Source organism: Amphiprion ocellaris, chromosome 11 (assembly GCF_022539595.1).
Source record: "Amphiprion ocellaris isolate individual 3 ecotype Okinawa chromosome 11, ASM2253959v1, whole genome shotgun sequence".
Taxonomy (NCBI): Eukaryota; Metazoa; Chordata; class Actinopteri; family Pomacentridae; genus Amphiprion; species Amphiprion ocellaris.
Genome location: NC_072776.1, coordinates 4243839 through 4259032, shown reverse-complemented (window position 1 = coordinate 4259032; position 15194 = coordinate 4243839). Strand labels below are relative to the sequence as shown.

General features: G+C 36.8%; 1 protein-coding gene across 5 annotated transcripts in view; it reads right to left on the bottom strand.

Moving 5' to 3' along the window:
• itprid2 (ITPR interacting domain containing 2) overlaps positions 1–15194 on the bottom strand; it is a 59692-nt gene that overhangs the window by 25448 nt on the left and 19050 nt on the right. For all 5 annotated transcript variants that reach the window (XM_055015115.1, XM_055015117.1, XM_055015118.1 and 2 more), the window contains 4 exons: positions 12313–12352; positions 12104–12199; positions 7932–8079; positions 3685–3745 (listed from right to left, as the gene is read on the bottom strand). In XM_055015115.1, coding sequence (XP_054871090.1) covers positions 3685–3745; positions 7932–8079; positions 12104–12199; positions 12313–12352 — 345 coding nt within the window. The remainder of the gene's footprint in view (positions 1–3684; positions 3746–7931; positions 8080–12103; positions 12200–12312; positions 12353–15194) is intronic.

The window sequence follows — 15194 nt, the reverse complement described above, 5'->3', positions numbered from 1 at the left end:
ACCCAACAAAAAAACAGCTTAGACAATAACTAATCTGTCTCCAAACACATTGCAGCGTTGTTCCAGACCAAAAAAGCAAGAAGCGTTTGATTAAGGCGACTGGAGGCTGCAGCAAAACAGGAAGCACACTATTGGATTTATCTATTAATGGGAGACAAATTCAATATTCAACACTAGATGTACAATAAGGACGTATTAGTGGAGACTCAAGGCCAGACAGCTGCTATAAACAATGTACAAAAATGGGACAAAAGGGACAAAAACAAGACGTCCTTTCCAGAGACAGGAAGTTAATGTTTGACCGTTATTTTCTGATCACCTACAACAGGAGTGTAGGGCTAGGCGATAAATCGATTTTATCGATTAATTCGACTTTGTACTTAATGTCGATATGTTTTAATGAAAATCAATTTTCTCATCAACATCCGCCACCAACGCCTTCCCGCTGGGCTCCCGTAGTTCAGAGTGCGCCCCCCCCAACCCCCCCCCCCCCCCTTTTATTTCAAAAAACATGTCAGCGAAAAGTATTTCTGAAAGCATTTGAGGTGAGAAATAATCTGTGCAGCAGCTGAATCTGTCCTTGTTTTAGGTCACCGATGCCTAGTTTAGAAGTTTGAGGACAGTTTCACAATGCGTGGAATCTCCGCACGCAGCATCCAATTTGCATAAAGTAGAAGTCAGTCTACTTTATGCAAATGAGCTGCAGCCCTCTCCAGGTAAACACACCTGATCACAGCTGGAAACGCACCACAACCAAACCAGTATCCCACATGCAGCGCATTTCCAGCTGCAATCAGGTGTGTTTACCTGGAGAGGGCTGCAGCTCATTTGCATACAGTAGACTGGACTCCTGAAAAGGCTCAATAGCGCCCCCTGGAATACTATGAAAATCCAGCCCCCGAAGAGTGTTTCACCTACAGCTACAAAATTCGGTACACATATGTAACTCATCAGGACGCACAAAAAGCCTCTTGCACCAACACCCAAAACCCAACAGGAAGTTGCAGCGCCACCTGGTGGACATGTATTGGATAACCGAGCTGCAAAGATGCGAGGATCCGACCAAAGCTGCTTGCACCTTTAATTTTGTTTGTGTATTTCTGGTGCTGCTACTGGTGAATGTATGCGTTTATATGTGCAAGAGGAGCTGAACTCTATGGGATCCTAATAAATAAACAGCAAACTGTGAAGAGCATTTGCACAACAAACACAGTCCTGTTCCACATGCATTCACTCACTAGTATTCTGTCATCATGAGTTGTTTTTCTGTCCACCAGACTTCCACTAAATGTTGTCCCCCTGCTCTCCTGCTAACTCAGTTCTGTTTGTGCCTCCAAAACAGCTTGTGACTCATTTAGTTGTTATCTGGAGATAAGTAAATTAGGTTGCGATACTGAGATAAACAGATGGAAACAATACGTATGTGTGAGCAGCCACACCTCTGCTCTGCGTCACGCTGTTTGTTCTAGAAATCCAACATCCAGGTTAATGTGTCTGAGACCTTTGAACGGAACAACCTGAATCCTGAACAGATGGAGAGACTGATGAGGAATCCGTTCGTTGTGTCTGTCGCTCTCAGTCACATCGTTATTTAATCAGGCTTCGATGTGGCTGTTCAATTAAACAATGAATCTGCAGTCAGAATAGTGATCTTTTGCCTTTCTTTTGTCTTTTAATCCTCAAATTCTTACAAATTTTTCACTGCAATGTAAAGTCCTGCTCCCCTATGGAAAGAGCACAGCCTTGGCTGGAAGTAAAGAGAAGTCAAAGGTGTCTTTTGTGCATTATAATTAACCCTGTAAGACCCAAATATGGAAAAAAGTAAATACAGAAAAAAAGCAAAAAGACAAAACAAAGCTAAAATAATAATAATTAAAATTATATAATAATAATAATGATAACAATAATAATATAAATCCAAATATAGGAGAAAATGAGCAGAAATCTTCATATATATATATATATATATATATATATATATATATATATATATATATATATATATATATATATATATATATATATATATATATATAAACCCAAATATAGAAGGTATATGTATATATACATACCTATAACATTTTTTGGTGTATTTTTGGCACAGTGGGTTTTACAGGGTTAAGTTCTCATGTCGAAATCATAGCTGAAAAAAAGTGAAGTTACATTTCTCTGGTGGCTCTACATACAACAGATCTTTTACTACTTAGGTCTTTAATGTGTTTTCACACTTGTCTCTTATCTGCTCTGAGTAAACTCAGCCTAGAGTTCAGCTGAAAAGTTCCTGAATTTTTCTCACGCAGCTGTTAGTCTCCAACAGCTTCACTGCTGCACTGAGAAACACAGAATTCTTTGTTTTGTACAGAATCCAGTTTGTGCAAACAATTTAATTTTGGTAAATTTTTGAATGAGAAACGCAACAATGATGAAATGTGATGCTAAGAATTCCAACAGAATCACAGATGAGTAGTTTCTTTCTATTTTCTATTAAAGATAACTTCCAACCCAGCAGTGTGTTTTGGGGTTTAGAGGGTTAAATCTCTTTCTCGACTGTGAGTAGGAATGTGCTGAGTAGTTTTATTTTTTCTTTGTAAATTGACATCTGCTTGTGATGACAAATATCTCACTAGTTTCAGAAGATGAGGCACAGAGTGCAGAGCTGACTTCTTTTAGAGCAGTTAGACGTCGGCACAGCTCTGGGATCAGTCGGCTGTTTATTCACCCGTCACCTAAATTATGTATTTTATGTGAAGTGGATTGATACAAATGGGGTTTTTTGCTCATTTTCTTCTATATTTGTATATTTGTTTGCATTTTATCTGCTGATAAGTTAATATCATAGCTGGTGGTGCTTTTATGTTTCCTCCTCAAAAATGTGAATGTGTGTTTGCAACTTTACCAAATGTACGGTTGGCTGTGTAAACCAATCAGAAGAGAGATTTTTAAATATGGCCAGCAACAGAAAATAAAGGCTAAGAGACAAAACCAGAAATAGGACAAATGAAAATAACAGGGTGGGTTTCACTTGGTCTTGGAACCAAAAAAATGAAACCTGCTACACTCGACAGTATAAAAAAGCTACCGACCTGAAGAGTATAGAGATAAATTAGAGATATTCTGTGTTTAAATGTAAATAGTTGAAACAACACAAAAAAATGCAACTAGTGAAGCTTGGAACTGATCAAACAGTCGCTGAGGTGCAAAATCAAGCTTTTGCAGACCTTCAACAATGGAGTGATGCATCTTCTTATACACAGAAGATCTTTGGCAGAACCCCTTTCTACAGCAGCAGGACTGTTAAACTGTCAAGAAGAGGAGAATCAGCTGTGTGTGCGCTGAATTAGCGAGCCGGTACCTTCATGCAAACACGAGCTTGATAACAAAAAGGGGCCAGGATGTTAGCGGAGCAGGTCTGTGAGTGTGTGTGTGCGTCTCCAGGACAAACACATCTTTGTCCTGGCTGGCAGTGTCGTCCAGGCAGTTGGCAGAACAGCTAAAAAAGCCGGAGGACCCCACAAAACCCCACATAAATACTGGGAAAGGGACACACACTCAGCGGCCGAGCTCCACTTCCTCTGTCTACAGTTTCAGGACATGAACCTCGGAGCTTCTCGTCGCTAACGTGGTTAACCCTCCGCCTGCAGGACGTAGACACAAACAGGAGAACAGACAGGTGGAGGTACGTACTGGTCAGGGCGTAGTTGGGGTTCTCCAGTTCCATGCGCTGCAGCTGAGCTCCCAGGTAAACCTGCAGGTGAAACACAAGAGGGGATGTCATTGTAAAACAGATTCAAAGAAGAATTCAAACAGAGTTAATCTGGTGTTTTCACAGGTAGACGGACACCTTTACTACTTTTATTTATTATTATTTTATACAGCCAGCTTAAAGCCATCTTTCTTCTGTTGATGTGATGGCATCTGAACATCTTAACCCTCAAAATTGACCCGTTTTAAAGTTTGAAAATGTGGAAAAAAAAAAAAAAATTTCACAGTGAAACTTCTGATGCCCACATTTTCAACATTTTTGGGAAATCTTTGAACATTTTTTGGTGGAAAAAAGAAATGTTATAAATGTTTCTTAAGAACGTTCACAAAAAAAATCAACCAAAATCCAACGAATTTCACTGGATTTTGGTTGATTTTTATATGAATGTTCTTAAATAAAATATTAGAAATTTTACTGATATATATGGAATCACTTTAGATATTTTTAGGATTTTTTTGGAAGATTTTTACTAATTTTTTGAAAATATTTGCTCGAATTTTCTTACCAAATTTTTTTTTTTTTTTTTTTAAATATAACTTTTAAGGGAAACTTTTACGGAATTATTGGAATTTTCTTCCAGAAGGTTTTGCAAATTTTCAGAAATTTGGGGAATTCTTTTGCTGAATTTTTTGGATTTTTTTCAGACAAGGAAGCAATATTTTTTGGTGCCTGTAAATGAGGACAACAGGAGGGTTAATGAGGTCATTTTTCCATAAATGCTGCAGTCTTGCTCCGCTGCCACAGGGACAGAAACAGTAAATCTTTCCTGCCACGAGCAATAACTCTGTTCAATACATCACCCTGGGCTGGCAGAGAGCTCTGAACCCTCTCATCTGTTCCTGTTTACATTTATCTACTTCTGTCATTTCAAATAGCCTTTTGCACACTTTTTCTTCCACTTGCACGACATATAAATCATTTGTAGGGTCAACATATAATTGCAGGACTTTGTGTGTCATAGTTGACAGTTTATATTATATATACAGTTGAGTAAAATGGAAAGTTATTTCTAAAGATATTGTAGTAAACCTGTTGACTTTATATTAAATAAGTCAGAAAGCCTTGGAGTCTGGCCAGTCTTTTCTTCAGGAGGAAATGACATCATGTGGAGCAGGTCATGTGATCTGGAATTAACACACTTCCTGGAGAGGTGTTTTTGTAATGGGGAACTTAGTGGAAAGTGACTTCTGGGACACAGATACAATTTGTTGTTTTGTGTTATAAAATAACACAAAATGACTCAATGAGGCACAAAATGATCATATAAAGATACAAAATGATGAGAGACACACAAAATAACTACAAAAAGTTGTAAAATGACCACAAAAACACCTAAAATTATCACAAATAGACTGAAAATGGCCACAAAAATGCACAAAATGACCACGAAAAGACCAAAAATGCCCACAAAACAGTCTGAAAATGGCCAAAAAAGAAACAAAAGGAGCACAAAGACACATAAAACAACCACAAAAAGACGGAACATGAACAAAAATGCACAAAATGACTACAGAAAAACACAAAATGACTCAGTGAGACAGAAAATTATCATATATAGATACAAAATGATGAGACACACAAAATAGCTACAAAATACGGCAAAATTGACTACAAAGCACCTAAAATTACCACAAAGACTGAAAACGGCCACAAAAATGCACAAAATTACCACAAAAAAACTAAAATGCCCACAAAATTGACTGAAAATGACTAAAAAAGAAACAAAAGGAGCAGGTCATGTTATTTGAAATTAACACACTTCCTTGGAATTTGTAAAGATATGATCATAATGAACATAAAAACATTAGTTTTTTTTACTTTTAATAAAAATGTATGCAAGATATATCCCATGGACTTCAAAAGTCCCTCAAATATAGATTGACCCGGGACATTCTTATTTCACATAGGACATTTTTACTTAGAGTGTCTATTACACTCATTGTGCATTTTATATTTTTCTTGTTTATTTTCATTTAATGCGTATTTTTGTTTATTTATCTGTATTTATGGTGGTGGTAATTCTACTCTTTCTGCTCTAACTTCCAGACTGAAAAACTGTTTTTATCCCAGAGCTAAATAGTCCATTTCCCCCTGCACACAAACAGACACACTATGTGCAATAAAGAACTGGGTCTGGCATCTCACTGCTCATTTCGCACTGATTTTGTTTACATATTTATATCCTCTGAGTATTTTATTTTATTTGTATATCGTGTGATTTTTTTCTATTTGCTTTCTGTAGCTGGGAGTCTCCAATCAATCCGTGTCAGAGTGTCATCCATGAACCGAGATGTTTGAAATGATGAACCTGCTTCAGTATTTCTGGGTCTAAATCTAAGTGACAGGTTGGGACATTTTTATTTGAAATTACTATTACTTTTGTTTTCTTTTTGTTTATTAGTGCATAATTATTTACTATACATTTCTAGTTGTACTGTTCAATCTTCTATATATGACAAATATCGCCATCAGTAATGATACAGATGCCATGTCTAAAAAAGGAACACTTTGGGGATTTCTTCTAGACTTCTTTTGTAAAAATGTTTGCATTCCATCTGATCCATAGATAGATTTGGAGCTGCATTATGATAGAATATTGTTTATTATAGTAGACTGCCACCACAGCACGAGTTCCTGTCTGTACTCAGGGTTTCTGCAGATATCAACCAGTCAAATTTAATGCTTTTTAATGCCATTTTAATGCTATACTGTAAAAATTTTAATGCCATGACTGTGAACTCAACAAATTACACCGTTTTTTTGTTAAAGATGACTTTTATATGAAAACTGTCCCTGCATTTCACTATTTCTGAATCCAGAAACCACCCCTGACCACCAACGGGCTGCAGTCATTCTCTGAAATCCACGTTTTCTAGCCATTTTGCTGGAATTTGCGTTTCCCCATTTCCCAGCTCTCCTCCACCTAGTCCAGCCTGCCGGCCACTTTAAAAACATGCAGTTTTTGGCAATTGTACCCATCCGGCTTGAACAATTATCGCAATGGTTCGGCATGTTTATGCAGATGCACATATCTGACGAATCACAGTCTATAATTATATATTACTATTATCAAATATTTTCTTGAAAACTGCAGAAAGAATTTTTAATGCCACTGAGAATCAAATGTAATGATTTTTAATGCCATTTAAGGCCTTAATTTCGCAAAATCAACTTAATGACTATTAATGCTTTTTAATGCCCTGCAGAAACCCTGGTACTACTGCAGTTAAGAGAGTTTCTTCACCAGCTCCAACCTGAACGCTGCTGAGGCTCATTGGAACAAACTGTTGCTCCTGATTATGACTGCAGCTATAACTTTGGTTAAGTTTATAACTGTGACACATTAGTTTATAATGGGTAAACATTAATTACATGCAGCGTGCTCTGAACTGACAAGGCGTTGCCAGCAGAATGTTGTATTGATGCCACAGCATTCCTGACCTACTGTGGAGTTTTCCTAGCCTCCCTGTCTGTCACAGAATAGAAGCACCAGCGGTTAAAGTGGTTGCAGCACAGCTAGTCTATTCCACACAACAACAGATTCAACCACAACCATTTCCACAGCCCCAATTTTGCCCGTCACAATGGTTGCATTAGCTGCCTTATCTCAGCCTTTTGAAAGGAGGAATGTGGAATACATGCATCATTAAAGTGTCATATCATCTCCTTCCAGTAGCATTAGTAGAGCGTTTTTTTTCTAAACTGATAGTGTGTCATAACTTAACTGATCCAACATACAACTCTTGTCGGAGTTGCAAATTACGCCGATCCATAGGAATGGAACTCCAACGTAAGTCGACGACCCCCTGTATTTAATACAATATGGATCATAGCTATTAAACTTCATCGTCTTGTGTCAATGAATGCCAATCCATCTATTAGATCTGCTTTTGCCACTAGCTGGTAAATCAACTGGCTTATCCTCTGGTAACCAAACCTTTAAATAGTAGTTGAGATACTTCAATCAAAGCCAAAGTCAAAACATTAATGTTTCCAGTACTTTGGTTTAAGGTCAAGCACGACCAGTTAACTTCCTACCTGTTCTTCATGGTCAGGAAAAAGGTTAGCATGCTAAGAAGCTGACCGCAATAATGACCAAGGTAAGTGGTGAGCACAGTTACATGAGCTTTAAAAAACACATCTGTTCTCACAATGCTGCCTTTAGTACCTTGATGTCGATGCCTCGCGCTGAAGACGTGCTGTTGAAGAACCTGGAGGGAATCTTCGAGGACAAGTCGGGTTCTTCTCGACCAAAACCGAGATTCAGGAGAATCTCCTCAGGATCTTCTTCGTACAGGTCCAGCAGCTCCGACACACTGTGGACAAACAACCAAGCAGTTAGTCCCTCAGTCAGTGAGTCAGTCCGCTGGTCAGTCTGTTAGCTGGTGAGTTAGTCGGCTGGTTAGTTTAGTCGGTCTAACCACAGGGTCAGGAGGATCTCCACCGGCTTCCCTTCTGATTGCTCCAACATCTCCGAAACACTATGAGAACACAGACAGCCAGTTAGTACTTCTCACACACAGCCCGCTGTTAGAGGATTAGTCTGTTAGTGAGGAAGTTAGTTCAGTAGTTTGAGATAATCTACAGCCCTTCCCTGCTCCTCCACAGCCCCATCTGGAAAAGAAAAAGACTAAAAGAAACCTGACCAGCAGCAGAGGATCAGTCCATCGAGGATCGTTCAAAGCAGACTTGCGAATACTGGAACCCAGAAAGATTTAACTGGGTGGAACTTAAAACTTAAAAAAAGCCTCCATCCTTGTTGGTTATAGTGCTTTAAGTTGTGGTAATACTACGAATTCCTAGTCGTATGTACAAACTATGACTACTTAAATTATGGCCCCTTATAAGCTATTAATTGGTCAATGAATCTGGATCTCAGGTAGGTTAAGCTTATGAGCTTTTAACAGGCTGGAAGCTGTTACCCTGACGTTAAATTAAAGCATCCGTGACTTATTTCCCTCCTAAATTTAGCCCCTAAGGTAACCACATGTCATGCAATGTTGCCTCTGGGCTTCGTAATAAAGATTCTTCCTTTCAGGCTGTGTGATTGCATAAAGCTGGATGTAAAGCAGTGGAGACAGTTTCCAGAAAGCCAAAGTCTTCCACAGCCGCAGTTCCAATAGTTGCGTAAAGATGTGGATTGATTAGCGGTTAATTATTTTTAGAAGCAGCTTTGTGGTGGTTTGTGAAACTGCCAGAGTCGTTGGCCGCAGATTCCTGGAGGGACCGACTGATGTTGTAAACCTGGCGCTGTTTTATTTAGTTGTGCATTGAAGGTCTTGTGCCCCAGAAATATGTGTTGTTGTTGGTCTGTAAAACTATATTGTTTCAACACATCACTGGAGGCATTTTACCATCAAATGATTGGATTTTAGCCTGAAAAATCTGATTAAAACCCTCTCAACCACATAATGCACCACCAATAGCCACATTAGACACAACGCACCATTTACCACCAACCTGACAACCTTTAGCCACACTCTGCACCTGAACTCACCAGCTTGCCACCAATCAACCACCACCAACAAAATCAGAAAATCCTACAAACACATCAGGATATTTATTCATTAAGTTCACTGACCACATCTGCTTCAGTGATGAAAATCTGGAGACATTTCTAACACACTGGTAGCCCGCTGAGCTGTTATTGTTACTCAAACCAGTCAAATTTCACTGGGAGGAGCTTCTCTACATACCGTAAGTCTTCATCAATTAGTAGCATGCTGTATTTTTTGCTTATGATCGCTCAAAATTTGTTAATTTCGTTTGGCTACTTACTATATTCAAGAGATTTTTTTAAAAAATCTGACATTGACTTGGAATTTTTCAAAATATTGCAAAAATTAAAGACTTTTGCTAACTTTTTGCATTGTTTTTGTTTTTAAGAGAGCGGGACATTTTACAGTTGTCAGTATTGGGTCGGCAGTAGTTTAAAGGAGCTCTGATAGGAGGCTGGACAGTAAACAGTAAAGGCTGATATCAGTGAGATAAAATTAGAAGCAGCAACACTGGATTACATGCTGCATCATTTCCTGTGAATTCCTCGTGTGTATAAAGGAAATGTATTAAACAACAACACTCTATTTACGATATAAAGATGGAACAACACAAGGTAAATACACTGAATGGCTAGTCAACCATAGACGTCTGACTCTATTAATTTTACAAATTAGAACTTTAAAGATCTGAAGAGACAGAAATTATGTAGTGTAAAAAAATTGGGAGAAAATCCGGAAAAATATTAGGGAAAAAAGCTAAATTCTCCTACTTCAGAATCACAGTACATAAACTTAATTAACTTCTGTCGGTTGGATGGTAAAATAATACAAAATCAATAAATCTCTCTAATGCCTTGATTAATTATGTTAAAATGGATATACTGCAACGGTTATAGTATCTTTTCCTTTCTCTGTCATCTCATACATGCTTTAAAACCCTTAATAAACATAGAACATTAAGACTCCAATGGGCTCAATGGAAAAATATACATGGGGCTATAAAATGGATGGATTTTGACTATCTAGTTCAAAAAATCATAATAATTTGGGTTCTCAGATTTGACTGGTGTCTTTTCTGTTTGACTCTCTCAGTGTTTCCTCATGGGCTTTAACTGGAATATTTGTCCTTAAAAAAAAAGAAACTCCCTGGTGATTTCATTTACAAATGGACCCGAGGATCATAACGATATAATCAAAATATGATACGAGGCCCTCAGAGACGCTGAATAGCAGTCAGTCTGTCACCCAAAACATGCCTGAGACAGAATTAGCTCCATGATCCTGGACACCAGAAATACAGATTCACTAACTTTGGATCCCTGCTGTCTTTAGAACAACTAAAGAAGAAATAAAACCAGCTGAAATTTCTTTTGTTTTCTACATCAAGATCCTTCCTTAAAACCACTCTGAGACATAACAGGACTTTACCTGCACTTATTGATATAGAAAAGCTGCTTTATGAGGGAAATGTGCTTGGATTCATTCCAAAAATGTAATTTCTATTAATGGATGGAGCTTCTGCAGGTTGGTGGACAGGAAGTGGTACAAGAACAATGGAAAGCAAGTGTTAGAGGTGGAATTAGCAGCAAGACTATAGGATGTAAAAAGTAATAGAAATACTTCCAGTGTGCAGGAATGTGCAAGTTAATGGCCTGAGAATGTGTAAGGTTCCATAGTATGTAATGTAAACAACTCAAATAGAATATAATTCTCTCCATCTACTATATTTCGCACCACAAATACAAAACTGCGTTAAATTTGTGCTTCAGATGTGGTACAGAGAAGGGCTTGTTATTACATAGCATTTTTGGCTGTGGAATAACTAAGTATGGGACTTTAACGCACTAATTCCGATTGATTAATTACAGAAAAAATAACGCTTTGAAAAAATTAAGGCATTTAATCACACCTTTCTCAGTTCCTTAATTTCTGGCACACTGATGCACACTCCAGCCCAGTAGGTGGCGCTAATGAACCTAACGTCTGTTTGACAGCCGCGAAGAAGAAGCACAGGACGCACTGATGTCAACGTACAAGAAAGTTTGGTGAACAGTGAAGGAAGACGAGATGCATTGAGCTTGTTGGGAGGAAAGTTTTCTTTTAACCCTCGTGTTGTCCTGCAGGTCAAAATTGACCCGTTTTAAAGTTTGAAAATGTGGGAAAAAATATATATTTTAACATTTCTTTTTTTCCACAAAAAAATGTTCAAAGATTTCCCAAAAATGTTGAAAATGTGGACATCAGAAGTTTCACTGTGAAAATATATTTTTTTCCACATTTCAAACTTTAAAACGGGTCAATTTTGACCTGCAGGACAACATGAAGGTTAATGCATTGCCAGGAAGCTTCTAGCAGTGACTTCGAATTTGGATTCTCATCTTTCTCATTACATTTAAAAAGATCTCATATTCTCTCAGATATTAAGCAACTCTTTTTGACCTATACAGACACCTAGCCAACACCTGGTTTTAAATTATATATTAAAACATTATTAAAAATTTCTTCACAGAACTGTTTACATTGTCTGTTGTTATTTTATGCTATAATATCCATTCATGAATTTAATTTTTACATTTTATTGATTCATTTTGTCCTCGTTTGGTTTGCATGTGTGTTACACGGAGGTGATTTCAGCTCGGGTTTATGTGAGTTTGTGTTTGGTTCGTCTTGGACGCAGCGCCTCTGGTTGGGTTTTTTTGCTTGGACATAAACATGTTCTCTGCAGCGTTGTTTAATCGGTTTGTGAGTTAATAACAGCTCAGCTCAGCCTCCGCCTCCCTCTATCTGAGCTCACTTCCAGCAGAAACCTCCATGAGTCTGAGGACCGACGACGTGAACTGACCTGGAAACGGTGCTGCTCTTCCCCGATCCTGTCGAGTTCATACTTCTCCCCCTCTCCTTGTACTGACTCCTCTTCTGATCCGCCGCCAGACCAAAACTGCCCACAGAGAAAAATCAGCATTGATGCATTCACAGGATAGAGACAGAAAAGAAAAAATCAGCTGCAGCTTGATTTAATAAATACAGAGAATAAAATGAAAGTGAACTCACCAGGATTCAGTTTTGTTGTTGCTGGACTGAAGATGGTTGGCTGCAGAGACAAACATGACAATTATTATCATCTATAAATCATTAAAAATGACAACTTCAGCAGCTAATCGGTGTCTCGTTATCATCATTTTTAACCAATTCATGTGTCAGAGACATCTCTGATCGGTTGATGAATTATTTAATCAGCAAAATAGTGTCACTTCTTCAAATTAATTCAATTATTTATTGTATTTATTTTTGCATTTTATTTTACAATGTATACACTTAATTAATTGAATTATTTATTGTATTTATATTTGTATTTTATTTTACAATTTATATACTTAATTAATTTGGTTATTTATTGTATTTGTATTTGTGTTTTATTTTACAATTTAAACATTTAATTAAATACACTACTTATTGTATTTATGTTTGTATTTTATTTAACAAATTATACATTTATTCATGAATAAAAACTTCAAAAATTAATCATAAATTTCTAATTGACAAAATGTTCTTTTAGGATTTTGTGTTACTTGGTATTTTATTTATACATAATTTATAACTAGAATATCTATTATCATTAATAAATTATCAAATTTGAAATAAATTACACATTTATTTCAAAACTGTATTTTAATTTAGAATTTGTACATTTAATTCAATTATTTATTGTATTCATATTTGTATTTTATTTTACAATTTATACATTTATTCAAACATGTAAAAATTAATCATTAATTTATAATTGAAAAATGACATTTTAGAATTGTATGTTGTTTGTTATTTTATTTATGTTATAATAATATTATTATTCATAAATGATCAGATTTGAAATGAATTATATATTTATTTTAAAATTGCATTTTATTTTTGTACTTATAATTATAATCATAATAATTATTATTTATAAATTACAAGACATAATTATCTTGTCATTCAGAATGAACTGACTGTTCCCTATAAACATCCGTCAAACAGCAGCTGTTCATTAATAGTTTTAATAGAGTTTACAGTGAGGGATCTGTTAAAGCCTTTCAAAAAACACAACAGAACCGTCATGAATGAGTTCAGCTGAGAGTTAATCTGTCTGACAGAACTTTCACTCTGTCAAAGACCTGAAAGCCGTCAGCAGCTGGAGGTGTGACTCTTGTTTTCCATTTCAGAGGAACCTGTCCAGACCTGTCGTCCTGCCACCGTCCAGGTGAGCCTCTCTCCCTTCCTTCCACTTCATTACAGCTGAACTTCTTTCAGTCCGTGAGGTTTTCTTCTCTGATGGACAGCCGGATTAAAGCAGCCAAACATGACGATAGCTCACCTCCAGACTCTTAATTCACAGATTCACTTCCATCCTGTTCACCCTGAACCGTTTAATTCACTGATGCACTTCCACTCTATTCACCCGTTAACGGTTTAATCCCCTCCTATTGGCTCATGATGACATCATTACAGCCCATTAGGATGTGTTCATACATGACGTCTCCACAACCTAAAGCCGCTCAGATAATTAAGACAGAGACACTCAAACTAAAGAGGTCCGGTTTGCTTCAGTTTTCAACAATTAGAACCAAATCCAGGAGTTTTAAAATCATCTTTTCATCCTAATGTCACACAGTTAGCTCCAGTTTAGAGAGACAAAGGAAGCAGGTTCAACACACAATCAAACAAGCGAGAGAAGCTAAATTGCTGGGAGTTATAATTGATCATATATTATCTTGGGACAAACAAATACAGAGAACCGCAACTAAAAGTAGAAATATTTTGGGGATGTGCCAAATATCTGACACCACAAACCACTGCACAAGTAATTCAAGCTTTGGTTTTGTCACACATGAATTACAGACAATTGTTTATTCCAATGCACTAAGTGACATCAGAAAACTGCAACTGGTACAGAATAAAGCTGCACATGTTGCTCTTTCCTGGGGAATTAAGGCGAATGTTTCTGAAATGCATGATAGTCTCCACTGGTTAGATGTGAAAAATAGACTGTTGTACTGTTGATGGTGTTCATCAGGAATATAATCACAACATCTCTTTTTTTGTTTTGCTTTGTGTTGTTTGTCTCATTTTTTCTAATTTTGTTTCTTACTTTTGTCATTTTGTCTCATTTTTATAATGTTTTGTTTTGTTTTTGTTTTTTTGTCTTTTTTTGTATGACTTCTGTCATTTGTTTCATGTTTTTGTCATTTTGTGTTTCCTTTTTGTCTCACTTGTTTGTTTCTCGCTTTGGTCATTTTTGTCTTGTTTTTGTCATTTATGTAATTTTTTGTCTCGTTTTTGTCGTTTCTCCATTTTTTTGTCACTTTGTAACTGTTTTGTCTAATTTTTTGTCTCTTTTTTGTTTTGTTTCTAGTCGTTTGTCTCATTTTTTGTCATTTTGTTTCTCACTTTTGTTATTTTCTGTGTAATTTTTGTCATATTTTGTCTTGTTTTTGTTGTCTGACTTTTGTCGTGTCTCATTCATATAACATAATAAAATATAGTAATATAATAGTGACTACACACTGATTATCATCACATGTTCTGGTGATTTTCAGCTCATAATTTAACTGTCTGGCTGCAATCTTACTGTTCTAGTTGACTTGAAGATAAAGATGAAGGATTGTTATGTTGCTTCAAAACAGCAAGCAAGAAGGTAGAGGGTAAAAAACACGGATGTAGTGGTTAAACACCTGAATCATGAGTCGACACGTGTCCAAAATGATGCAAAACTTTCAGAGACTCGGTGAACAATGTCGGCCAGCACAAGTTGAAGAAGAAGAACTGAACTCATTTTTCACAAGAGGGTTTGAAATGTTCCAGATTTCAGCAGGATGATGCTGAGTTACTGTAATTAATTTGCTAATGAATAAACCTTTTTCACAGAAGACGTGTCACAGCAGGAGAAGCACAGGTGT